The sequence below is a fragment of the Carassius gibelio genome, chromosome A19, assembly GCF_023724105.1.
Source record: "Carassius gibelio isolate Cgi1373 ecotype wild population from Czech Republic chromosome A19, carGib1.2-hapl.c, whole genome shotgun sequence".
Lineage (NCBI taxonomy): Eukaryota > Metazoa > Chordata > Actinopteri > Cypriniformes > Cyprinidae > Carassius > Carassius gibelio.
Genome location: NC_068389.1, coordinates 22,756,038 through 22,782,431, shown reverse-complemented (window position 1 = coordinate 22,782,431; position 26,394 = coordinate 22,756,038). Strand labels below are relative to the sequence as shown.

The 26,394-nt window shown below is 36.9% G+C and overlaps 3 protein-coding genes and 1 long non-coding RNA gene across 9 annotated transcripts; 3 read left to right on the top strand and 1 right to left on the bottom strand.

Annotated features, from left to right (window-relative positions):
- The first annotated feature begins 480 nt into the window (after nt 1–480).
- Nucleotides 481–10,046, top strand: LOC127935295 (uncharacterized). Of its 4 annotated transcripts, XM_052533035.1 has the most exons (5): nt 629–707; nt 5,402–5,534; nt 6,145–6,405; nt 6,466–6,488; nt 6,519–10,046. In XM_052533035.1, the coding sequence occupies exons 2-5, from the start codon at nt 5,415–5,417 to the stop codon at nt 6,682–6,684; spliced, it is 570 nt and encodes a 189-aa protein (XP_052388995.1). In that variant the 5' UTR covers nt 629–707; nt 5,402–5,414; the 3' UTR covers nt 6,685–10,046. The 4 variants fall into 4 exon arrangements, with proteins under 4 accessions (XP_052388991.1, XP_052388995.1, XP_052388994.1 ...); XM_052533031.1 differs by adding an exon at nt 481–499 and having other exon boundaries at nt 6,145–10,046; XM_052533034.1 differs by having other exon boundaries at nt 6,466–10,046.
- Nucleotides 10,047–10,189: 143 nt separating this feature from the next.
- On the top strand, nt 10,190–14,846 carry LOC127935296 (protein S100-A1-like). 2 transcript variants are annotated; one of them, XM_052533036.1, is made up of 4 exons: nt 10,190–10,322; nt 12,309–12,364; nt 12,642–12,795; nt 13,892–14,846. In XM_052533036.1, the coding sequence occupies exons 2-4, from the start codon at nt 12,342–12,344 to the stop codon at nt 14,090–14,092; spliced, it is 378 nt and encodes a 125-aa protein (XP_052388996.1). In that variant the 5' UTR covers nt 10,190–10,322; nt 12,309–12,341; the 3' UTR covers nt 14,093–14,846. The 2 variants fall into 2 exon arrangements, with proteins under 2 accessions (XP_052388996.1, XP_052388997.1); XM_052533037.1 differs by lacking the exon at nt 10,190–10,322 and having other exon boundaries at nt 11,698–12,364.
- LOC127935297 (uncharacterized) lies at nt 13,918–20,937 on the bottom strand. The gene is made up of 4 exons (XR_008148059.1): nt 20,814–20,937; nt 16,202–17,402; nt 15,695–15,836; nt 13,918–14,045 (listed from the first exon to the last, which is right to left on the bottom strand). It is a non-coding gene; the product is annotated as an uncharacterized LOC127935297 (long non-coding RNA).
- LOC127935294 (pygopus homolog 2) lies at nt 20,836–25,942 on the top strand. 2 transcript variants are annotated; one of them, XM_052533030.1, is made up of 3 exons: nt 20,836–20,946; nt 22,880–22,929; nt 23,147–25,942. In XM_052533030.1, the coding sequence occupies exons 2-3, from the start codon at nt 22,888–22,890 to the stop codon at nt 24,770–24,772; spliced, it is 1,668 nt and encodes a 555-aa protein (XP_052388990.1). In that variant the 5' UTR covers nt 20,836–20,946; nt 22,880–22,887; the 3' UTR covers nt 24,773–25,942. The 2 variants fall into 2 exon arrangements, with proteins under 2 accessions (XP_052388990.1, XP_052388989.1); XM_052533029.1 differs by having other exon boundaries at nt 20,901–21,723.
- Nucleotides 25,943–26,394: the final 452 nt, after the last annotated feature.

Here is a 26,394-nt window from a genome sequence, read left to right as displayed (position 1 = left end):
AACAATCAGTGCTGTTTATTTAGAAAACTAAAGAAATAATTGGTATCTCTATGTTTAGATTAAAAGGCTATTTAAACATTATGGAAGATTTTTTTTTTATGCAGCTAACCATATGTTTGTGTGTTTGTTTATTTAATATTTTAGCTACCAGCTTGAAACCACCTTCCATGTTTTAGTGACCAAATAAGACTAGTATAATTTAAAATACATCAAATATTGTTATTTGGTAAAGGAATTGGGGATTTCGCTGCATGGTTAATTTCTGACACTCATGCAAACATTGTACAGGTAAGGGTTAAAGTTTTCGTACTTCCCAGTTCTCACTAAAGCTCCAGACAAATCATCCCGTCCACTCAAATGATTCCCAGCAGGATTTCTATTGTGAAACGACCAGAAATCATACTGCTGATTTTCCAGCAGTAGAAAACATTAGAAATATGACATCTGTGAATCCTCTCAAAACTCAAATGTCCTGTTTGAAGTAGTTCCCCTCCTCCAGGTGCACGCCCTTTCATTTGTCAGAGTCAGGGTCAAAAAAAAAAAAAAAAAAAAAACACATTCACGGAAGAGAATCGGCAGCGGTTCGAGTCTGACAAGTTTTTTTTTTTTTTTTTTTTTTTTGAGGTAGGCGAGGGAAGGGAAAAGGAAAAAAAGAGGCTTTACTGCAGCTACTGCGAACTGTCAGTCCGTGCGGTCCCCTTTTTAGGGTAAGTGCTCTTAAATCCGTTTCTTTCACCTTACAGGCTTATTTGAACACAAAACTTTGCAGTTTTGAAAGTGTGAGAGTTTTCGCAGAGTGTCAACGCCACGTTTTAGGAACACCCTGCGACCATCCTCAGCCAGCTGGAGCTGAACACATCTGCCGTTTTCACACACAGCTAAAGCGTCTTTATTATGGATCTACTGAACTATACTGATAAAAAAAACACTTCTGTGCTTTGACGCGTCGTTTATGGCGACTATTCATTAAGAGTGCACGCGCGAACAATGAAAGTGTCCTTGATGAAACTCTTTTGCGGCTGTTTGTATTGCATTGACATTTTAAACTTATTTAACTTATGGATATTATGACTAAACTTATTTAATTTATGATTATAATCTTTTTTAATATTATTTTGAAGTTATCGTTATTTTAAACGTATCTTAATTTGAATAAAATCTGCTGACGTTATTTTATATATATATATATATATATATATATATATATATATATATATATATATATATATATATATATAGCCTATATATATATATATATATATATATATATATATATATTTATATATATAAACAAATTATACAAAAATCCCAAATGTTTTATATATATATATATATATATATATATATATATATATATATATATATATATATATATATATATATATATATATATATATATACATTTTTGTAAACTTAAGTGTATATAATTGAAGATCATCACATTTTCAGTCTGCTCTGCCAACGGCAAATCAATTCCGAGTAAAAATAACACTTGTCAGAAAAGAGAGGCGTAATTTCAAGGTGAAGAAAATAAGAACTAGCTCGAGATTGTTCTCCACGAGTTTTTATGCACTGGCAAAGTTGTTCCTGTGTGAATTTTTAATGGCGCACACGAGCGGCGCGTATCACATTCGCCAGTTTGGAAACAATCTCTTGTGCGCATTGGAGAGAGGTGGACGCTGTTAAACTGCGTATGTCTGTGTCCCATTTCTTTCTTTTTTTTAGAGTTTGTGCGCACGGATTTATTTATTCATTTCGCCCAGGAACAGTACAAGGTCATGTCTGTTTTGGAGAGAGTCATTTAAGTAATGGAAGATCTCTCTTCATTACTTATTATTAACCCATCCACGTGATGTCTGTCTAAGGGAGTTTGGGGTTAAAGCTCGAGACTGTCTAGGGTGGCAAGCGCAGAACTGCCAGGTCAGGGGCCAAAGTCGTCAATAATTGATATGACTTCACGTCTGGCACTGGATAGGGTTGAGAAGCAGGGTTGAAAGAGTCAACCTGATCAATGAGCGGTGCCTTCACTGGAAATATGATTGTGGAGACAAGGTGTGTAAGACTTGTTGGAACAACACAGCAGAGACTTCAACAGAGCAGCGGCCCTTTGATCTAGGGCACATGTAGACATAGTTTGTACTGTGGATAACGGCTGACTGTATCCGGACTGTACAGTAGGGGCTGTGTCCCAAACCTACACAGTGTTGTTAGGATGCTGTTTTCTGTGTACACAGGTGCTGGTGCAGTAAACTCTGAGTCTAGGTCATAAAAGAGATCGTTTTATGATAATGTCGTCTAGGTAGGCAGCTCACTAAGGCACAGTCTAGAGAAAGTCACTGATATCATAAAACTAGGCTAATCTTTTTACGACTTAAAAGTGTGTTTCAGGCATCTTTACTAGTTAGAAATATTATTTGTTTAGGTTACAACAACAACGGTAATTTTTAAGGGTCAAATCAGGTAAAATAGCACCTAAAGGTAACAACCGTCGTTTACATTTTCTCTCTGGTTGCATGAACCATATTTTTCACGTTTAAAACTTGTAGATTTAAAAAAAAATGTTTCAAACAGTAACTTTTTCAGTCAAAAACCATCTTCAGGTATATATATGAATATATATATATATATATATGTGTGTGTGTGTGTGTGTGTGTGTGTGTGTGTGTGTGTGTGTGTGTGTGTGTGTGTGTGTGTGTGTGTGTTATCATAGAAAGCATTTTTGGCATCAGGCACTCTTCAAAATAAAGGTTCTTTATTGGCATCTATGGTTCCATGAATAAACTTTAACATTTTAAGTTTAAGTTTCATTTAAGGTTTTTTATAATGGGGAAAAAAAGATTTTCAGCTGATTAAAATGCTCTTCACAATAAGAAAAAAAAGGTTTTTGATAATACGAGGTATATTGAGAAACTAAATGTTTTTTTAAACTATTTATTTTTAAGAGTTTTTATGTGCAAAATAAGTTGAAACATATCTGTGATGCTCAAATGAGGTCTTGAAAAGTGGTCTGCTGGTTTTGAGACATAGTCATTAAGTATGTAGCATTCATATTTTCATATTTGGCAGCCTATAGGAAGTATAGTTTATTTCTGCATTGTGACATCATTAGCTGAGTGTCTGTGTGCCATAGAAGTAGAAACTATTTCCTGCATCATTCCACCTGACAGTAAAGTGTAAAAGACTCCTTCTCACTTTCAAACACCCTATGAAACCAGAAACTTTAATATACGTACTGCGTCATCTCTGTATCTCCTTCTCTCTCATTAAATTAGGCTAATGGTCATGTTTCTTAATTGCTTATTACCTGTCGATTTGGTTATTACTGCTGATAAGAGGAAACTGTGTGTGTATTTACGTCAGCTAATTTGGCAGCATCAGAAACCGTCTCGGATGACAAACATACCTACACAGATTTTGACCTGCAGTATCAGCTCAGATCCTTCTTTGCTGACCGCTGGACGTCACAGTTTTTTTTTTGTACGTCTTTGTTAGTACAGCTATGCAAATTCGAAGGTTTCAGTCCTCATCTAACCAGCAAGCCGTAAATTTCTGGTTAAGTCTGAATGACTTTCGTAAAGAGCAATGATTGGAATTCAAAGGATGACAAAGCCTCAGAGACGTGTCTCTCTGACACTCTTGTGTCTGTTGATTTTATCATGTAGCTTTTGCTGAATGCACATTAGAAAAAAACACTGGTTCTGTTCCTAGATAAAACAGGACAGATTTATATGTTTGCCTTCTTTTTTTATTTTGAGGTACTTGAATACCTACCTACTTACTTTTTATAGTATTTATTAATATTTTGAATTAGCCTTTATTTTTATATTTCCAGTTTTAATTTACATTTTAGGTTTTATAAAAAAAAATGTGTATATATATATATATATATATATATATATATATATATATATATATATATATTAAGTTCCCATGGCAACATTTCAGCAAATATTTATTAATATAGTATTTAGAATATATTGAATTAGGTTTTACTTTTTTTCAGTTTTCAATTAAATTTTATTAGAACTCTTTGTATTTTTCTAGTTTTATATTTCTATATGGCATTAATTTGATTAGATTTTTAGTTTTAGTCATTTTACTACTTCAACTTCAGTGTATTTAATTTAGTTGCAAAGGCAACAATTTTAATTCTAAAGTTTTTGAACGTTCTTTTTTGATCAAATATTTATAGTATTTATTAATAATTTGAATTCGCTTTTTAGATGTATTTTAATATTTACGTTTTCATTTTAATTATATTTCAAGTTTAAAAAAATCTTTATATTTTGCTTTAAATGTTATTTCTGCTTTATTTTAATTACCAAAAATTATATTTTTAATAGTTTAGTTAACAACAACAAAACCGCTTCTGATATCTTAACTTATTGTTGATGCCGCATATATTAAACACACATTTTTATGCACAGTTTCGGAATTTTTTTTTGGAAATCTGATTTGTTGCATCTTCATACCGAAAATAGCTGAGTGATGAACTTTCACACATCATCTAAGAATCTGAGAAATGCCATTCATTAATGAGGCAAGGTGACTGGCTATTGGCATGTCCTTTGAAACTTTGACCAATTGGTAAAAAAAATGTGTAGTGGAATGCATGAGTGAACGTGTACCTGCATGGGTGAAATCTTACACGTGACAAAGGAGAAAGAAAGGGAAAAGCACGACTTCTTTACGCTGAAAGAGGCGTGAAGAGCACGAGGAACAAACTACAGAACCAAAAAAAGAATGAGTGAGGAAAGAAGGGATGTTTGAGCTGTTGGTAATCCCTTGAGAAACATGAAGCCGCTCTGCGGTTTGCTCATCGGTAGATCAGATGACCTATCAAAGATCAGGACAGCCACTGGCGTCTTGCCTCTTTCTTCTCTCTTCCCTTATCTGCGATTGACTGTCAGTTCTAACCCCCAAGATTTCCATTCTCCACACCCTAGTAGACTTTCAGGTACTGAACTGAACTGAACTTGACACTCAAGACTGGAGTAATGATGCTGAAAATTCAGCCTTGCCATCACAGGAATAAACTTCTAAATTTTTTAAAAACAAAGCCTATTTTAAATTCCAAAAATACGTGCATTATTCCTGTTTTAATATACTGTTTTAATCAAGCCTTGGTGAGCATGAGAGACTAAAAATAAATAAAACAATCCTACTGACCTTTTGAATGCGTGTGTCATTTTACTTGAATACTTCTCATTTTTCTTGATGTGCATCATAATTTCGTGATGCCTAGATTTACGTTACCTTTAAAATGATTGATGGTTTTCAGTATTTTAAACAAAATAGTGTATAATTTTAAAATTGGTCAGTTATCATCCATCAGTTATAGTTTTAATATCCATGCAACCCAAATGTCAATAGTACAGTAAATGTTTTCATCTTGTTGTAGAGTGAAAGCAAAGATGGAGGCAGCGATTAAAACCATGGTGAGTGCCTTCCTGAAGTCATCCAAGGGCAAGGAAAACCTCGGAGGGAAGGAGTTCCAGAGCCTCGTGAAGAACCAGCTGAAGAACGTTCTGGCGGTTAGAAGCTGCATTCACTTTTGTTAAATCTAGCAACACCTTGTTTGATATTCATTCATCATTCAGTTACCATATTTGTCGAAGATCTTTCAGGAGACTTGTTTGTTTCTCATGGCTTCAGGTTGGCCCTGGTCTATTTCTTTTTCAAGTAGTTTCTTATTATCTGGACTTTGATGAGCTGAGCAGAAGCCACAAACTTGTGTTCAAATAGTCATTTGCCATGAAGAGTGCTGCTGTATTATTTGCTCCAGTGCCACATTAAATTACACGTTTGTGCTTCGGACATGAATGATAACTCAAATCGTGCAATTTCTTGTGGAGAAGTGTGTTATTAATCTTCTGAACAACCAGTTACCCGACAGACCATAAACGGGTCTGTAAACCTGCCATAAAAAGCTGAATCATAGAGGCTTTTTTCACATAGCAACATGCTAAAAACCACCCTTGACGTAATAACGGCAGGTTATTCATGAGCAAAAACCATGTATTTTTATTTCAGAAAGTTGTTAGAATCTAGTTTATATTGGATATTGTAAGGGTTAATGCAGTTTATTCTATTAAAATGCAAACTTGCTTCATCAGTGATTAACTGATGGAACTTTGTGTTTAGGGCTCAGAGGACAAAGAGGCAGTTAAAAACATGTGTGATGAGCTAGACATCGACCAGGATGGGAAGGTCGGCTTCAAGGAGTATATGAATCTGATTGGCTATCTGGCGCAGTCTGTCAGTGAACAGCATTGCTTGGAAAACAAAACACAAGCAGAGAGTTCAACCCAAGAGACGAAGACTGAGGCGGCAGCAAGTGCACAGGCAGAGCCGCCGAAGACAGAGACACAGAAGACAGAGCCACCGAAGACAGAGACACCGAAGGCAGAGCCTGCGAAGGCAGAGACACCGAAGACAGAGACGCAGAAGACAGAGACACCGAAGGCAGAGACACCGAAGACAGAGCCGCAGAAGACAGAGCCGCCGAAGACAGAGACACAGGCGACTAAGGAGCTGGAGAAGGAAGACAAGCCAGTGACCGAGGAGGCAGCAGCCAAAGAGAAGAAGCCAGAGGAAGAGAAAAAAACAGATGTGGAACAGGAAGGGGTGAAAGTTGAAGAGAATAAAGCTGAAAAGGAGAATAAAACAGAGGAAGCATCGTAGGAGCTCGAGGAAGTCGAGATATCACATCTCAAATGCTTCTGTTTGTTTTGTTCGTCATTTTCATTATTGTGTTATTTTAATACATATAAAACCTGGCCAATATACTAAAACTGCCATAGCCCCCTTATTAAAGGTTTTTTTAATGAGCTAGGACACATTTCTCAGTACTTTTCAAAACTTTTTTCACAGTTCTCCTTACAAACTTTCAGCCTGGCACAGCAGTAAATTTCACATCCAAAATGCACTCAATACACTAGTAAAGTTTTTTGGCCAGCACACACCCTTGAGGGCATTTCGTACTTGAAATAGTTAACCCTGAATCATTCTGAACCCAGCGTCAGTGTCATTGAATGTGTCACCTGTTCACATAACAGCTCTGGCATTAGACGCCCTCGTATTATTGCAGCTAGGGTGGACTATACCAGGTTAAAAGTGCTGTTAATCCCCTTCTACATTTCAAGTGTAAAACTTACCATTGCCCAGGGTTAAAAACCAGGTTTAAAACAATGACAACCCGAAGTTAAGCTCTGAGTGGAAAAACCCTTTGTCACTCATAAAACAACCACCTAAAAACATATATAATAATATATATAACATTTCTTTACAAAACAAGAATGACGCCTCTCCACTGTTTAGAATTAACGGCAGTATATGTTACATGGTCCATGTTTACATTACAGCACAAAATGCTAAGTTTTGTAGTCAGTAATGAAATGAAAGACTTAGACCTGTGTAGGTGTACAGCAACATGGAATTGTTTTGATTGTGTCATTTAGATTCGGAATATATTTTAATCTAGCATTATTACTGTAGAAGTGAAGCAAATTGCTGTCTTTGTTTTTGTTTTTCATCATGTTAAGTTTTGAAATCGATTTTAAAATTTTGAATAAAGCGTGCCAACTGATCTATAGCTAGATTGAATTTTGCTGGTGATTGTGTTTGCGTGAGAAAACAATTAACATGATTTGAGAAATGTTTAGTCGTTAAATGCATTGTGTGCAAAAGCAATGGAAAATGTGTAGGAGTGTAGGAGAATGCTGTTGTTTAGTACGTGAAGAGTTTTGAAAAAGTGACCTAATATTGAGAAATGGGTCCTAGTGATTGTAAAAAACTGTAATACTAATTCATGCCTGTGATTCAATCATTTTGTACTAATAGTGTATCATAGAAATTGGCAATAGCCGCAAAATGTGACAAATGGCCAAAGAGGTGCAATAACTAATCACTATGTCCTTTTGTTTGAGCCAGATTTGTTGTAAGGGTACTGCAACCACTGTGTCCCCTCGCCAATATCTCTACAAAACATCCGTGAATGAAGAATAGACACAGTTTTTATTGCATTAATGTTGAAAAAGACAGATATCCTTTTTAAGTGTCCATTATGTCTTTTGTTTGTGCCACCTTCTAAGGACAGGGTTACTATTTGACTATGATGCTGATCGTAAATGTATTATGTATTTTCCAGTGTTGCGGAAGCATAAAAAGAGCAAGTTTTCCACCTCGCTTATTTTTTGATGAAATGCCATTCTGCTGGAATTTAACATAATGCATCACCATTTAAATGTGGATTTGCATTTGTGGCGCACATGGGAACACTATGCAGTCCATATACTATGTTGTTCATATTTCTGGGCCTTGTTTGCATGAGAATAAACAAATTTGCTTTTGAATAATCCAGTTCTATGGCATGCTTTCTGTCTTGTGTATTCGGCTCTAACTCTCTCTGACACGCTCTATTAGCTGGTCTTTCGTTTAAACTTCCACATGCTCTCCATCTTAGCACTTGTCTAAAGAGCTGGAATATCGGATGCTTAGTCTTCTTATGATAGCTGATGCTTAATAATTAAATGACTTTGGGAGGGAATCCACACCAGGGGACCCTTGTGGGCCCGCGGGAGCCCCAAGTCATCCCAAAGTATCGGTTCACTAAAGCAGTTAGGGCCCAAAGACCTTTACATTCATATTGCATTCATTCTTTCAAACTTTATTTGAACTATATTAGCCAGCATATATTTAGGTGTATTTAGTTTTTGTGTAATGTCTTGGTCTCTAAAGTCTAGGTCTCTTAAGAGTGTGAGTAGAGTGTTTTAATGGCTTTGCAAAGTTTTAAAGTTCTTCTTCTTTTTTGCAAATGTCTTAAAGTCTCTTAAAGATCATATTCACAGCAGGACTGACCGGTTTCACTTATATGTTGTTCTTTTAAACATATTTAATATGTTCATGTTAATATGCATTTGTTTAGCGCATAAACAGACAGACAGATAGAGAGAGAGATGATAGATTTGAATGTATTATGCTTAAAACTAGCTAGAAATATCTGATTAGTAATATTATTATTCCATCATGTATTGACTGTTGCATAAGATTTGTGCTAGAAAATCCTGTAAGTCTGTTGAGGAACCTTATTATAATGTTTCTTAATTTAATTTTGTTTTACTAATTCAATGATACTAATTTTGATAGCAGCTAAAGGGTAAATATGCAACTTGTTCCAGTTTGTTATGAAAAGTTTATGAAACCCAAAACATGCGTAACAAGAAGAAGAGACAAATGCACAGGTACCTTCACTTTAGCCATTATCTAGCAGTTTACATAATACATTAAAGTATACATTATACATACTACATTATGCATTATACAGATATGAATAGCCTACATTAGTGTGAAATCCTACGCCGCCTAAAAAGGCCTCATTTAGATCATGCTAATGAGCTCTCGTTTAGCTCATGCTGTCATGTATATCTTGGCTAAATCTAAAACCTCTGTTTACTTTGGTGTGTCCGTCTGGTGTTACTAGGCCCCACTACATTAGCATTACAGCATCAAAAAATCATGAAGTTTGGCAAACATTCTTTAACCGCATTTTGTTTGTATAGTGTGGAAAATGGTTTCGATATATATTTGAAAAGCCACTAGCATGAACAAGTTTGATGTTATTCAAGTTTGTCAGTCAAATAGAAGTAGATAGCAGCTCTGCCTTGGTAGGTGATTGCAAGGCCCCACTACATTAGCATTATAACATCATCGCATCTTATGCAGTTTTGCTAAACATTCAAGTTTTGGCCACATGTTGTATGTATATTATGAAAAACAGTATTGAAATCTATTAGAGAAGCCATGCACTAGCTTGAACATGTTGCCTTTTGACTTTGATGTTAATCCTGTTTTGTCATCCACATAACAGTTAATAAGAGCTCTTCATAGTTACATAAAACCTGTTCTGCCTTTTAAAAAAATGCATGAGCATTTCATAAAGTGAACAAAACACAATGTACCCAACTGACCACATATGCATCCTTCATTTTCTATGCTGTACGACTGACCATCTCCGTCTACTCAACAATAAAGGACTGTAATGCAAACTCCATTGGCCTGTAGAGTCTTCTTGTGTAGAGTCAACTGGCATGACAGGGTCAAATAGCCCTTATATTGGCAAGTGAACTAAAGGAGGAAAGTACGGGAGGGGTGCCGAAACTGAAGATGCAGGAGATGTTCTTGAGAAAGGAGGGGGCAGAGTGAGTGATATTTAAACCCCAGAGGTTCTCTCTCTCTCCTCATCTGTTCCTCAGCTCGCCGGCTGTCTATCACTATCTCCTGCACTTCATTACAGACAAAGGAAGCACTCCATAGACAATCAGGTAAGACAGACAACTTAGACGAGAGAAAGGACTCCTTTCTCTCGAAGCAGAAAGCTAATGAATGCTCTTCTGGCTTGGATTATATACTGATAAGTTTTCTTGCAATCTTATTCAAATATCTGTCCATAGGCCAGTGTTCTCTTTACTTTTGTGTGAAGTTCTCATGGTGTATAGATTTAACCTATAACTTATATGAATGTTTTAGTTTTCGAAGTTAAACTAACTCAAATTGAAACATATGTTTCAAACAGATTTTTAAACCTTTAAATATGCATATTTGGTGAATTCAGGTAAACTGGGACATGTTTTGCCATTGTGACTAACATATATATATACAATTTAGTGTGAAATCATAAAGAAGATGTTGTTTAAAGTATACGACTAGTCTTGGACCAGGGCCATTAAGTCGAATACAGATAAAGTGATTTTTTTTTTTACCTTATTTTAAAATCTATCCATATAAAAATATAATCCATATGGTTTCAAAATAATTTGAATACACATCTCTGAACTACTCAATACAGAATAATACAAACACTGAAGCGTCCCACTTTACCATGTATTTACCGAACAACATCCCTGTCCTAAATAATCGGTTTGTTTTTGATTAGACTTTTATGTAATACATCAATGAATGAGTTCGATTTATACTCGAGAGGTTTTGTTTTTATGTAAATAAATCTCTCCTCCTTCACATGTCAAAGAACGGTCAGTTTCCTTCGTGTCACTGGGTCACTCGGTGTTATATTTCCATTCTCATCTTGGTTGCCATCGCGTCACAGTGTCCATTCTGATACTGCTAATGAGAAGGTGTTTCTGTATCTTATATCCTACAAAAACATGTGCCATAATTTCACCTTTCAGCCTAATTTTTTTCAAAAGATCTTGCAATTGGAATAGATTATTGCTGTACTTCGATCTTCTGCTGCCTTATAGCCACTTTGTCATAAAATGCTTCCAGTTGAACTTTTTTAATGGCTTTGCGGAATATTAAACCATTCTGACCTTTGTAGTTGGTGTCCATTACATGACTAATGGTTCTTGGTTTTAGTACTCGACTGCTGTAGTTAAGTTTTTTTTGTCTCAAATCCACGTCAACATTTGAGTTTCCTAATTAGGCACTCTCTTAAGTTAACTAATTAGATGGTGTAGTACTTCAAATAAAGAGCGGAGCACGGATGCCTCATTAGAGTAACCCTGTCCAAAGTTCAATTATATATATATATATATAGTATAGAAATTCACGAAAAAGGACAAACGTTAATTTTACTATTTAATTGAACTTATTCCATTACTTTTACCCTTATAATTGATTGAAGGAGTTGTTTTATGCTCCATCTGTTTTTCTTTTCTATTAATATTACAATTTCCACAATGACACAGTCAACAGGACTCTTTGTTTTTCCACTCAACTTTGGCCTGTATCTTCAAAATTAACTAATGGATTTGCTTTAGGATCATTTCAGGTGTGTATTGTGTGTGCGAGTCTTCACAAGAGCCTCGGATTACTTGGATGAAGGTTCCCTTGGGAACTTGCCCATAGTTTTATCTTCATTTTGACAGTTTTATATTTCACTTGCGGTTTCCATTAAAGAAATGCGGCCCCTGTTACATGAGCAACAGATGATTTAGATGCGAGCAGGGAAGCATTCACACACAACTAATTAGCGTTCGAAGAAAACTCAAGTGTTGTGTAGCACTCAAAGGTTTTATAAGCATGCATTGTGTGAGAATGACTCATATGCATGAATCAAGTGCCAAACCTGCTGCACCACAATACTTAGAAGTCTAACAGTACCTCTCCAAGTATCTTTGACATCAAAATGAACTAGTTGGTTTAACTCTATTAAAGCTATAAAACCCCTGCAGCAAATCGTTCAGCTTTCCAGCAGTGTTTCTGTTCAAGGCCAAATTCTGTTGATGCTCCAGTCTTTCTCGTCTTTTGTTGTACCTCATCAATGACTGTGTCTGTTTCTACTTGCGCAGTAGCTCGCTGAACCTGGAGAGAGAAGATCCAAGATGCCTCGCTCAAAGTGTGATGTGTAAGAACGTTGCTTTTTGAGTGACAAACCCCTAATCAGAATTTTCCTCTAAATCAAATAACCCCCTCCAAACAGTAAGGATATTATCTCAAAGAAATGATTGAGAGAACATTTCACATTTTGTTTTCACCCATAGTCTAAAACATGAGTTTGTGCCAGAATTAACTGAGCCAAAGCTCCGCCCATGCTAGTCATGTGATCATACATGCAGCAGGGCCTAGCGAGGGGCGCGCCGTGTCATTGTATCTAACCTTTGACCTTTTTCACCACCTTACAGCATGTCCAAAGAACCAAGCTCCAACTTGGAAAGTGCCATGCAGATGCTTATCAAGACATTTCATAAGTATTCTGGGAAGGAAGGCGATAAATACACACTCAGTCGAGGAGAACTAAGGGAACTTCTGACGGAGGAGCTGGGAAATTATCTTGGGGTGAGAAGAGAACATCTGCACAATTACACATTTTTGCAACCTACTTTGGTTACAAGAGAGCTGGGCTTGATTTTATCCAATGGGAATTGACTGGACAATGCAAAGTGGGTGTTCCAAACTGAAACGGAGCCATGAGTTTGGAAGGGATTAATAAATAGGGATTTGTAATGTCAGCCAAAACTGACAAAGACAAACATATTTTATTTGGATTAATAAGCACCAATAGTTTGTACACAATAAGACCTGGAATATAGATTAAGAAAGTAAAGTTTAAATAAATGAAAAAGTGACTTGATAAAATCAGTCAATAAAATAAATTATGTAAATGTAATGAGACAAAGTCATCTTAAAAATATATTTTAGATTTTTTTTCACATCTCCTCCCACGTTTGGTTAAAATCTTTCCACTTAAATTCTTCAGAATTTCTGCAATAAAAAGATTTAAATACTTGCCATTTGCCATACATACATTTCAGCCAAAACAAATATGACACACCCTGTAACGCAAGCTCAGGTTTGCATCTTCTGTAAGTTACAGAAATACCCATGTGATAAAGGTTCTTACAGATGCAGTGACCCTGTAATTATGTCTCATGCAAATATAGCTTTTTGAACACACACATTCCATTTAATTATCATTCCCAGAACTCCTCATGCTAGACTCTTTTCAAAATGACATTATCACTATTGAATTTATTTTTATGCCTACATTCTTGGTTGTCACAGCAATGCCACAGAAGAACCCTCTTGTGTTCCTCATAGAACCTTTTTTTCTTTGTGTGAAGAACATTTTAATGATCTTTTTCCATTATATGATCCTTACACCTTTAAAAAATTAAGGTTCCAAAAGGAGGTTTTCACAGCAATCCCAATAACATTTTTTTTCTTAATTTGAAGAACTTTTTTCTAGAAAATTCTAGAACTTTTCTTCATGGAACGATATACCAATAAAGAACCCTGTTCCACTGTGAAGATTCTTTTTTGCAATAGAAAGTTTTCATGGATGATTAAGGTTCTTCAAGGAGTGTAAGTGTATTTTATTTCATATTGATACACCGTTTTACCTCTCCATCTTTTCCTTTTTGTCTTCGTGCAGAGTGCTCAAGATAAAGACGCGGTGGAACGCGTGATGAACGACCTGGATTCCAATAATGATGGCGAGGTGGACTTCACCGAGTTCATCATCCTAATGGGGGCACTGACCGTAGCCTGCAATGATTTCTTCCTGGACAGCCCAGCACCCAAAAAGCCTGAGAGCAAGGGCGATGCAGCCACAACAGAGGAAAAGAAAGAATAATGAGCAAATGCTGCAAGAACAGAGGGAGAAAATGGAGAGAAGTATTAGTAGGTTGCATGGTTGAGAACAAGAGAGTGTGTTTCATCCATTTCTTTTATCAGAACCGACAAACCTAGTTCCTGGGGGAGATTTCTATGCTTTTATAATTCAACTGAAGCTGTTAATATACTTTCAAAGCAAAACTAACAAACCCTGAAGGCAAAGACTCAGGGGTTTCACAGGAACACACATCAGTTCAGTGCCAGGAGCTGGTTTGTCTAATGCTGAACTATTTTATTTTATTTTTTCTAGTTATTAAGAAGTTCCGTCAGGATGGGTGCCTTCTGTTTCATGTGACCACAGACATTATATACAGCTATATATAGTGTTTTTGAATGAAGCAGCAAAGTATGTTTTGAGTGCAATCAGTGGCTACTAAGTGTATGTCAAAGCCTTTATAGGGAGAATGGGATAGGAAGTAGTGAATTATGGACAGTTATGACTGCTCATTTTTAATAATTCTCAACTGTGACTTGAAAACAGATGTTGAGGTATTTACATTTATATCTTTCACGATGATGTAATTATAAATACCTGTTATTGTTGACAGCACTATTTAATGGTTACCATAAATTCTGAACAGTGTTCATAATCTATTATAATTCAGTGTTGAAGATGTGGACTTGGTTTGTCTCTTTCTTTACATCTATTTTTTAGCCTATTTTTATTTAACAATCAGTATGTATCTTCTTAATTATAATAAATGTGCAACTGACCTCCATACATTTGTCTGATATTTTTTGTACTGTGAATGCAATTTTAAGATATTGAACATTTATTTATACATATTTAAATGGTTTTCGATTATCTCTCTGATTAAGGTTTAGTTTACTACACTGGGGTTTACAAACTGGGGTCCAGAAACACCCAGGGGGCTCCTATTTATTTATTTATTTGAGATACTAATTAACTATGCTTACTTTTTTTTTCTTTACATTCACAATACCAAATTTTTTATAATATTATATCATCCTGCTTCCGAAAGATGGTCTGAAGTAATGGAATTAATTGTGATATGTTAAATAATTGTAAAATTATATATGTTAAAAACTAGTATTTTAAAATAATAAAATAAACATATTTTATATTTTAAGTAAATCTGACTAAAAAGTAAATATTTCCAAGAATTTATTTTGACATTTGCTTTTGTGCAATGACAATATAATGACAGTTATATGAAAGAATTATTATTTTTTGCTTGTCCTCACAATATCAGTAAAAAATTTAATCTCAAACAGAAAATCATACAATTTGAAAGTGACTGAACCAGGGTTATTATTATTAATTAAAACTAAAATAAAAAAAAACATTAACTAAATAAAATAAACATTAACTGAAAAAAAAAATAGTCTACTGTTAAATAGTCTAAAATTATTCTGTTCCATCAAAAATACATGTTTCTATCAAACAGCACAATCTCGTCATGCTAGAAACAATGTAAAATGTAAAAGTCTTTGCATAACTTTCAGCCTTTGGGTCTTTTTCGAGCAGAACTGTTGAAGTCAGCAGCAGTGCAGTAGACAAAACTTTGTTTAACGGTTGACTGAAGTGTGTGAGAGTTACCATAAATCCAGTGGGGATTCCCATAGATGTTGGTGTGTAAATACTATAAAGGTGCTTGTTCGAGCAGATCCTGGACTTGTTGCTCATTTCCGGCTCAACCTGTTTGACCTGATCTACTGCTGCTAGCTATGTTTACCTTGGCCTGTAAAGGAGAAACAACAAGCAGCCACAAACAGTTGTGTTACAACAAAACAGAAAGAGCTTTGAAATGTCTGTAGTGATCCTGCATTCATATTTCCAGAAACACATTTGTGTTCAGCTCAGAGCCAATTACTTCAGTCCAGACAATCATGTTGAATCAATTATGAATGGTATCTTTAATTTCAGTGATATAAGCTTTTACTGGTTCATGTTACATAGCAACTGATTGCATGTTGTGTATTCATTTTGCTCTAGTGAAACAAATCTTCATTGGGTCAGAGCTATGTATATGCCTGGATTATGATCATGAACAAAGTTAACACTATATAAGCTCATGTCATTCACTGAGATGTAAATCACACATACCTGCACATGCAAGGCAGTGACATCATCAGAAAGGCTGTCATAAACCTGTTGTGTTATACGGGTTGCATCAGCTGAAGCATGTTGTGCATGTTTATAGAAATGTAAAAAAAAAGAAAAATCACCATTGTTGCAGTGTACTTTACCCAATACTAACTTACATTTTGCATTCATTAAAAATTTAAAATGTAAAAAAACAGTAAAATACTAATCTTTTGTAACATTAAAATATATATTTACTGTTACTTATGATCAGTTTTATGTGTTCTTGCCTAATAACTATATTAACCTCTTTAATAAATATAGTGTCCAAATAAATTGATTGATTTTTAATAAATTAACTTTTTTAATTAAAATGTACTTATTTATTTTTACAGTTTAACTTTTAGTTTGTTCATCATTTAATCCCTTTCCCCCTTTTTTTTATATTGAATTATGCTATCAAATGCGGTTTCCATATTTTACTATCAGTGAAGTCCTGTTCTTATTTATTTCATTTGTCAGACGCTTTTAACCAAAGCAAGTTAAAAAAGAAGAAAACAAGCAATTTATCACGAGACAATACCGTGAAGAATATGCCTTATTCACAAGATTGTGATCATGACACGTTTCAACGGTCATCTTAAATCCTACTACGTTTTTTAATATTTTCATTTTATTTTTAAATGTTTATGTAAATTTCTAACACTATACTTTTTTATTAAATTGCCTTAAAAACTTAAAAACGAGTCAACGCTAATGCTAATACAGCGTCTATTGGACTGACGGTAAATTTGACATCATGAGAAACCACTGCTAATAGAAAAAACAGAGACGTTTTTTCTTATTCCTTTATCGCCACATTACCTATGCAGAATACAAATTATGCGTTCACATAAACAATTATATATAAACCTAATATGTAAACATGTATGAACACGTTATCTACAAATACGTCGTCGTCCTCCAGTCCAGACCACAGACAGTGTTTGTGACGGTCTTTTGGCCAGGGCTGAGGCTGACTGTTGTGGCAGCTTTGACGTGCTAGTGTCACCTGACCGGGTCCGGCTGGTAACTGTAGTGCAGCGTGTCACCGTTATCTGTGACCAGGCTGTCTGGACCAGCCCTGACAGACACTTTAACTGTCCTCACGTGCTGAACGTCTCCACAGCAGTCTCCAGCTCTGCTTCTGTCCCTCCCGCGTCAGACGTCAGCTGCTGATGATCTGTACTCACGATAACAACAACGTCAACAACAGTGTCCATATCAGTGTTCATACATGCAGACAAACACGTACTTACTGCACAGTAAAGTGGAGGCTCACACCATGAGCTGACAAGCAATGATTTAGGCTACTCATGTATATGAACGTGCATTTGTAAGGCCTTTATGAAAAGCATGTTTGACATTCTAGAGCTTAATGTTACACAGACAAACGTGAGCGCTCATGGGAGCCACAGAAGAGAATGAAATAGATGACAAACATCAGTATTTATCCCAACTGTATCAAATATTTCCTCATACTTTTTGATACTGGATAGTAGAACACTGTAAAAAGGCACTACTACTACTAGTACTACTACTACAAAAAAGTAAGTAAATAAAATAAAAATACACACACACACACACACATACAGTACATAATTAAATAAATTATTAGGCTACTTTTATTCAGGAAGGATGCATTAAACTGATCAAAAATGACAAAGACATTTGTAATGTTACAAAAACATATTTTAAATGCCATTTTTTTCACTTTGCATTAAGAATAATTATTATTATTATAAGAATTATAAATTGTATAATGGTTTCCACAAAAATATTAAGCAGCACATGTTTTTAACACTGACAATAATAATGTTTCTTAAGCATTAAATCAGCACATTAGAATGATTTCTGAAGGATCATGTGAAACTGAAGTCTGATGCTGAAAATTCAGCTTTGCGTCAAAGGTATTTTAAATTGTAATAATATTTCCACAAATTTAGAGTTTTTACTGTATGTTTTATCAAGAAAATGCAGTCTTGGTGAGCATAAGATACTTTTTTTTCGGAAACATTAAAACATGTTTCCAGCCCCAAACCTCTGAATGGTATGCAAACTGAACATTATAATGTTCCCACAACCAAAATGTAATTTGGAAAAAGTTATTTGTTGTCTGGTGGTTCTTCATGTTGAAAACTGTAGTTTGAGGTTAAAACCAACTACAGTTGTTCTCACTCTTGGTCTGAACACATGGTCTGTTCTTTAACTAACTTTATATCTCACAATTGCTTTGTTTCTCATATTTGCAGTGTGTTTAGACCACAATTACAAGCCACTTGGCAAGCTACATTTGTAAAACATACAGTTTGACTAACAAGCTAATTGCTACAAGCTAAACCTCATACTGTAATACTTTCTCAGGCCTATAAAGTTTTACATTTTAAACTAAAGTTTTGTAATATCAAAATGACTAATTTCCATATTTTTTACAGGTCATATTGCAGGTCCATGGTTATCTACTGTAAAACCAAAGAGGTTTTCTTGAGGCCTCATTGTTTTTGGGGAAAGCTTTGATTGACACGTTTTTGCACGTTTGGTGTATCTTTTAACTGCTGGTTTGTCTCTCTGTCCCATATAATATGCTCGTGGAGGATTGGCTCTTAAATTGGATCACAGCAAGCGTCACAAGAGACTGCTTATCGGACTCTACTATCATGATGATGAAGTAAGAAAGGTAAAAAGAGAGGGATCGTAGCGTACCTACTCAAAGGAAAGGGGGAGGGCCTGTACGTTAAGTGTCTTTAATACTGGTGAAACGACACCGAGGCAACACTTTGCCCATTTTTAGCAGTGTAAATTCCTTCGGCTATCACGTATTGCTGCTATTCTACCCTAAACCTCGGAGGCCACACAGACTTCTGTACATCTGATCTGCAAACAGTCATTAACCCTGTCACCTCAGTCACCCCGTCACCTAACCTTCACTGCGATCCTACTCTGCCCATGACAGCAGTCCTGGATTAACAATTCATCTCAATTTAAGGCAATGCAAACGGTAACTCAATCCAGAGGCTAAAAATGAACACTAATGGGTCTCGAAGAGGACCTGAGAATGCTGAAATCATTCATGAGGAGCGATTGGGAAAGACTTATCAATAAAATGATTCATAACTAATGAAAAAGGGTGGACCATGGCAAGGGGAATTAATGTCAGGGAGACTGTGCACCTGTGATATGGACTGGGACTTCATTTTGCATTGTGGGATTTATGGCGACCCACATCTCTGAGTAATTTCCAGGGTTATTAATTAAAACTAAATTAGAACCATAAAAACATAGATAGATAGATAGATAGATAGTTTTACAAGACATGCTAAATTCATTTATAATGCATTGCTTATATTGTATTACAAGGGGTGTACCTAACTAGTAGGCTATTTTAAGGGCTTTTATACTATTCAAAGCAGAAATGGTTTCAGATAATCACAGTAAATTAAGTGACAATAACAAATGTGAACTTGTTTTAAGTGCTGGCATGATCGTCCTGTTACTTTGACAATTTATGTCCCAGTGAGTTATTTGCAGTCTTGGTTCTTTGTACAACCAATAAAGGCCGCCATACTCTATTTTTTAGTAAGATGAGTACAGTTATATTACTGTAATTCCTTTGTTATTATGTGAAGAAACGAGTTCGGGGTGCAGTGCAGGCATGTACTGTGTTAATTCGACAACAAGAGGGCAGCAGAGTCTGTGGAATAATACATTATAGTTGTCTCTTGAGATCCAAAGCAGTGAAGGTTACGTAACAGTTTTAGCCACTGTCTATGGTTTTAGCATCTGTGCTGAAAATGTTTGATTTATGATTTGAGTTTAGGGGACTGATCCTAAATCAGTATAGTCAGTGCAAAGAGAAAACCTCCACTGGTGCACTGAATTGAGTTGTTCTAACTCGTGACCTCTCAAAATCCAGCACGTTTTCATATATTATTCTAAATTAATTCAATTGTAATTATTTTATTATTCGATTTTTGACATCAGTGTTCAGATGCAGTTGATTAATAATATGCTTTCAAATCTGCTTTTGACATAAAGACTAATGTAATTACATAAAATGTGTAATTTTAAAGGATTTTTATTTTTAGAACAATATTATATATTTTTTTATAAGGAGCGAGAGGGAACAAATAAAACTAAATCACGTTCAATTAAACTCATTTCATGCAACGGCAGTCTTAAAACTACAACTCCACTCATGCATTGGAACCATACGAGCGTTCAGACGCGCTTACAACGAACACGGGGGTAAACATTTTGTTTTTATAAATAGGATCAGAGTACGGTCCCCCCAAAACTGCACAAGATCATGCATAAATTGTAATTGTTACAATTTACAACAATACCGATTGCAGTGAACTGTTTTCAAAATGCACAACACAGAATTTCTTTCTGCCTCATTTGAAAAATTGGTCTGGTCTCGATTAGTCCACATGATTGATAAACGGGGGACGGCGAGAACAATATTGAACAGTTACTGAAACAGTGAAAGACATTCATTAGGTTTACCTTGCCTAAATGCCACCTATATCAATGCAAGTATAAAATAATTCTATAATATCACTAGTAATCTAAACAATTTGTATAAAACACGTACTTGTTTTAGCCCGACCACCCCTATTTTGCACACATGCCCTGCGCGAGTCGACTCCGGCTGTCCCTCTTTGTCCGGCAACGAGCAGGCCGTAATTAACATGGCCAATTTCGCGTTTGGGGATAAATATTAAATCGTAAGTCTATTTGACATTGATTGTTTGTCATATGCGGGTTGACATCCATGTCTTGAAGCATAAGTCAGGTGTATATGAATGAGCTGTGTGAGCAACGTTTACTGTCTTTACCTTGCTTGCTGATGGCTAAACCGCTAACTAATGGTAGCTAGATCGCGAATTCAAATCACGTTTGAATTAAATTCAAACGCTTATCGCGTTATTTACTGTCGCACGTCACGTTCGAATCGAACGCAGTTTAAAATTGGGAGAAGAGCTCAGCGTGCTTGCATCTAAATGTCATTTACACGGCCGTCCAGGTAGAAACACATCTGTATTTGATCACATTGCAGGCAGGCAGATGTGTAACGTTATTCATATTCAGTCAGTCACTTAGAAATCACGGCTGGTCTGTGTGCTTGTAAATATCTTTTTATCAATAACTCAATATTTTCGGACATTTCTGCGATGCTGATCCAGATCGCGTTATTATTTGGGGTTGCATGCGTATAGACGTACAGAAAATGATAAATCTGACTCAAACCATTAATGCATCCTTCAGTCATGTTGCCGAATAGGTGCATGATCTCATTGGCCCATTGGTACAGTTAAAATTAAGCATTTCACGCGTAATTTCACTCGCAATTCCTGGGGCTGCGGGGTGATACTCGTTGGACCCGTGGAGGTTTTTGTTAAATAAAGTAATTTCTTTAAATGAACGGTGTCATGACACCGCACCGACAGTCATTTTAATGGCGGGACAGCAGGCGGGACAGAGTCAAGGAAAACGAGGCAAAGGTAGGAAACTGTCAATCAGCGCATCTCTGTGCGCGAGCGGGAATCCACACAGCCCTGGCTGCAAATCTCCCTTTTCCCTGTCCGCACATGTCTGAATGTTCGGTGGCCTTGTCTACGTGGGGATCTGTCTTTTTGGGTAGCTTTATGTCAACTTCGCTCCACCTGTCTATTCACGCGTGTTCGTTTGGGGTTTGGTTTGTTTTTTGTTTTTACACGCATTGCATTCAACTCTTTTCCAACTTGTTATTTGCCCCTAAAAGCAAGCCTCTTGTCTAAATACTCCTTTAATACTTTTTTATTATTGTTGTTTCTGCTTTCTGACAAAATTAGACTACAATTAAATGAGAGGTAAATTTAATATAATATTCTATATACATTTAAACAAATATTTATTATAAAATGATAATAATGCCCAACCCCCAGGTTTATTTTTTGATTTATATTGGCCTGTGTAGTTATAAATCAAAAATTTTGCCTCGAAAAAGAATTAATGTATTAATTGCTATTATTATTATTATTTTAAATATACCATTAAGTGACTAGTGACATTCTGTAAATAGTAGTTAGGTGTCTGTCTTTAGAGACTGGCCATATCAGCAGACCAAATATTACAGTACATTCATAAAAATATTGGTCAAACTGATTATTGGTCTATCTCTAGTCTTAAGTTTCTTGTCATAATGTTTAATAACGTGGGATACACTTTGATAATCTAGGTTTTATTGTTTTTTAATTATTATTATGATTTGATTTAACTGGTTCTAAAGAAGCATGTAGGTTATTTATTGGATGTACTGAGATGTTTGATTGTAAAATTGAGTTGTTTCCACACAGAAAAAAAAGAAGTGATCTAGACAAAAGCTATCGACACTTACATATGTTTAACAAAATAGTCAATTACCAAACTGATTTATTACCAGTGCTCTGCTTCGTCTCAAATGCCAGTCAGGTTTACAGTTGATGTTAGCAGTGTGACACAGTGAGAATGTAAATGACCATTTCCACCTAATACCACTTGGCAAATTACAATGATAAATGTTCTTGTGCACATTTTTGCATCAAAAAAAGTTGCATATAAATGTGCTTTTGTTCTAACTGCTACCCCTCCCCCCCATTCTTGTTCCATTATTCCCCCTTTCCGTTTCTGCTTCTATAGGTTCCCAGATGAAGAGCCCAGAGAAAAAGAAGAGGAAATCCAACGCTCAGGTTAGTTTTTGAATATTTTAAATTGTATATGTGGCTTGACTTTGTTTTAATGTTTGCAATGGTATTTGTATCTTAGTAGACTTGTTTCCTACCTTAAGCTAAATGCTGACAAAAATTGGATCTAAAGACAAATTCAATGCATTAAAAGTGTTTGTATTTAGTAAAACATTGGGAACAGTGTTACCAACTCATTTCTCACCCTTTGTATTTCTGTTAGGGGGCAGCGTTCTCCCACCTCTCTGAGTTTGCACCCCCTCCTACTCCAATGGTTGATCACCTGGTGGCCTCTAACCCTTTTGATGATGACTTTGGTCCGCCATCGCGATCTGGTGGAGGGGGTGGTCCAGGTGGTGCCTCTTTTCTGCCTAGCCCAGGGGGTGGTGGAGGTGGCTATGGCGGTCCTGGTCGAATGGGAGGAGGTATGGGATTCATGGGTGGCCCAGGTGGACCTGGAGGCGGACAGCCAGGTCGACGAGCCCCTTTTGGTCCGCCAACACCAAATGCTGGACCACACCACCCACTTGGATTTGGGGGAATGCCAGGGTTTGGAGGTGGTGGAGGTGGAGGAGGTGGTGGAGGAGGATTTCCAGCAGGAGGCCCATCCCAGTTTAACATGCCACCCAATTTCAGCCCACCCATGCACCCTGGGCAGGGCTTCAATCCAATGTTGTCACCTGGAGGAATGGGTGGCGGTCCAGGAGGCGGAGGAGGTCCACCTCATCCAAGGTTTGGGATGCCTCAGCAACAGCCTCCACATGGACAAGGTGGCCATCCCTTCAACAGCCCACCCTTACCTGGTCCTCGTGGGCCTCTGCACGGCCCGATGAACCCTATGGGGGGTATGGGAGGAGGAATGAACATGATGGGCATGGGTGGTGTAGGTGGTGGTGGCAATATGGTGGGTGGTCACCCAGGTATGCCTCCGCAAGGACAGTTCCCTCCTCCACAAGATGGCCCGTACCCTGGATCAAGTCCTCCAGTTGGTGAAGAGGGAAAGAACTTTGGTGGTCCAGGTGGTGGTGGTCCACCTGTTCCCTCTCAACAGCAACCACCTAACCTTAATCCCTCTGGTCCTCCATCCAACAATGCCACTCCTGGTCCGTCCCCAGCCCCTGGACCTCCACAGCCTGGAGTAGGTTTCCAAGGTCATCCAGATGTCCCACAACCCAACCCTAACACTCCAGGTCAACCCCAGTCAGCTCCTCAGCCTCCCAATCCCAACTCGTCCCCCACAGGCCCACATAATGGTCCCCAGCCTCAACAAGCACCAACCAATCAGCATCCTCCACCCAACTCCACTGGTGGCCCTTGCTCCAACACCCCATCCAACCAGCAACAACCAACACCACCAAACTCCGCTCCAGGTTCGGCGCCCTACAACCAGCAGAACAATGCTACTGGAGGTCCAATGCCAAATCAGCCACCCAACTCCAACCAGAACAACCTTAACAACAGCAGTGGTGGCAACACTCCAGGTAGTAACCCCAATCCTCCATCCAACTCCAACTCTACTCCCAACACCCAGTCCCCACTTCCCAGTGGGCCTGCTCCACCAGCTGCTGGCCCAGGCTCTGGTCCCCCAAAGCTAGGTGGAGGCATGGTGTTCCCTTGTGGTCTCTGCCTGTCAGAAGTGCACGATGACCAAGAAGCCATCTTGTGTGAGGCCTCCTGCCAACGATGGTTTCATAGAGATTGCACAGGCCTAACTGAGCCAGCATATGGGCTGCTGACCAGAGAGAGCGCTGCGGTGTGGGCTTGCGACTTCTGCCTCAAGACAAAGGAGATTCAAGCTGTTTACGTGCGCCAGGGACTCGGACAGCTGGTTGCTGCAAATGATGGCTAAAGGATAGAAGAAGATTGGGGAAGAGGGATGTATGATTTATTTCTTGGTGCTTCATGTCTTGTGTTTCATGGTGAGAAAAGTGAAATGGAAGTGAAGAATTAATCCAACCGAAGAGAGCGAAACATACAGATCAAACTGAACTTCTTAATCTGTTGTTACATCTTGCATTTGTTTCTTCACCGACCACATAAGCACTTTTAGGGCCCATGTCTCTGATTAAAAAGCATTGTACCAGATGTTGGGAATGTTTGTGTATAGAATATCATGACACATTTTCAAAAATTCAGCTGTTTTTGATCGATGTTGCACTCACAGGTCTTCATTTCTCCTTGGTGACAAATTTGGAGAAGCAGCTTCATTCTGGCCACAGTACAAAGCAAAATGAAATGCATTTGTACGGAAATGTAACCTTTTGTGTGATTATACCCTAGATCAGCCTCCAAAGAGCTGTCCAAAATATCCAACTTCTTGATCTGCAAAGCACTGATGCTAACTTGCTACCTCAAAATTTTGACATGTCTGGCTAAGAATGCTTTAAGTCAAGAGTGTATAGTCACCACACAACCTTTCCTCTCCTCTGTGATCTCCATTTTAGTATATCCAAAGGAATATGGCAGCGTTCTGCAAAGGGATATAATACATGTAGATTATCAACATTTTACTGTGTGGGTTGTTGAATACATGAACGATCTGACAGAAATTGGAGTGCTGCGATTCTTGTTTCTCTTCATGTTCAGCTACTCACTGTTCTTGAAACAAAGTGGACAATGATGGCTGGTGGCAGCGACGATACTGGTAATCTATAACCATATCAGTGTATGAATGTAGTCTTTGGGATTGCATGTGAACCAATGCAGTACTTTGTCAGAACTGAATTGTTACATTTACTGTTCCAGCTAGGCCTCATCCTGGGCTATGAAGTAGACCAAATAACAGAACGAAATCAAATTTTTTCACAGAGTGAGATGTTTGCAGTTTCTTCCTTTTTTATTTCTACATTTCTGTCCAAGTTGCCTTTTTTCTTATGCTACTTTTTATGTACCTGTGTGTATGCTGTTCAATGTGCTTGCTCTGGTGCCCTCCATTCGCCAGCATTGTGCAGTAATATGAGGGGATGTTCTGGCCTCTGGCACTGTACTGAAAGAAGTAAACTGAATTGTTTTTTTTAAAGTCTTTTTGGTGAAATTATTATTGCATTAAATATGGGTTTTAAAAAATAAAATAAAAAAATAATTAAAAATAATTAGTAATTTTTTATAAACATGTTTTTTTTCCAGTTCAGCAGTGAACTGTAATATAAAAAAGTTTCTTAATATATATATTAAAAAGCTGGCGATTTGGTGCTCCTGTCAGTTAAGGTTTTTTGAACAAATTCAAATTTCATGACTATATTTGTAATGTCTATAATTCATAAATTTGTAGGGCAACACAGAAGACTAATTCAGCATGCTTTCCCTCTGTAATTTCCTATGGGTTTTCAGATTTGAGTAAAATTAAGTCTGTGGTTGACAGTATTTTGCTACTTATTATTTACAATTTAAATTACAATTTAAATCTCGGTCTTGCATTTTGAAGCTTCTCTGTTTCAAGTTACTATGCAAAGACTGCTAGAGTTTATACAT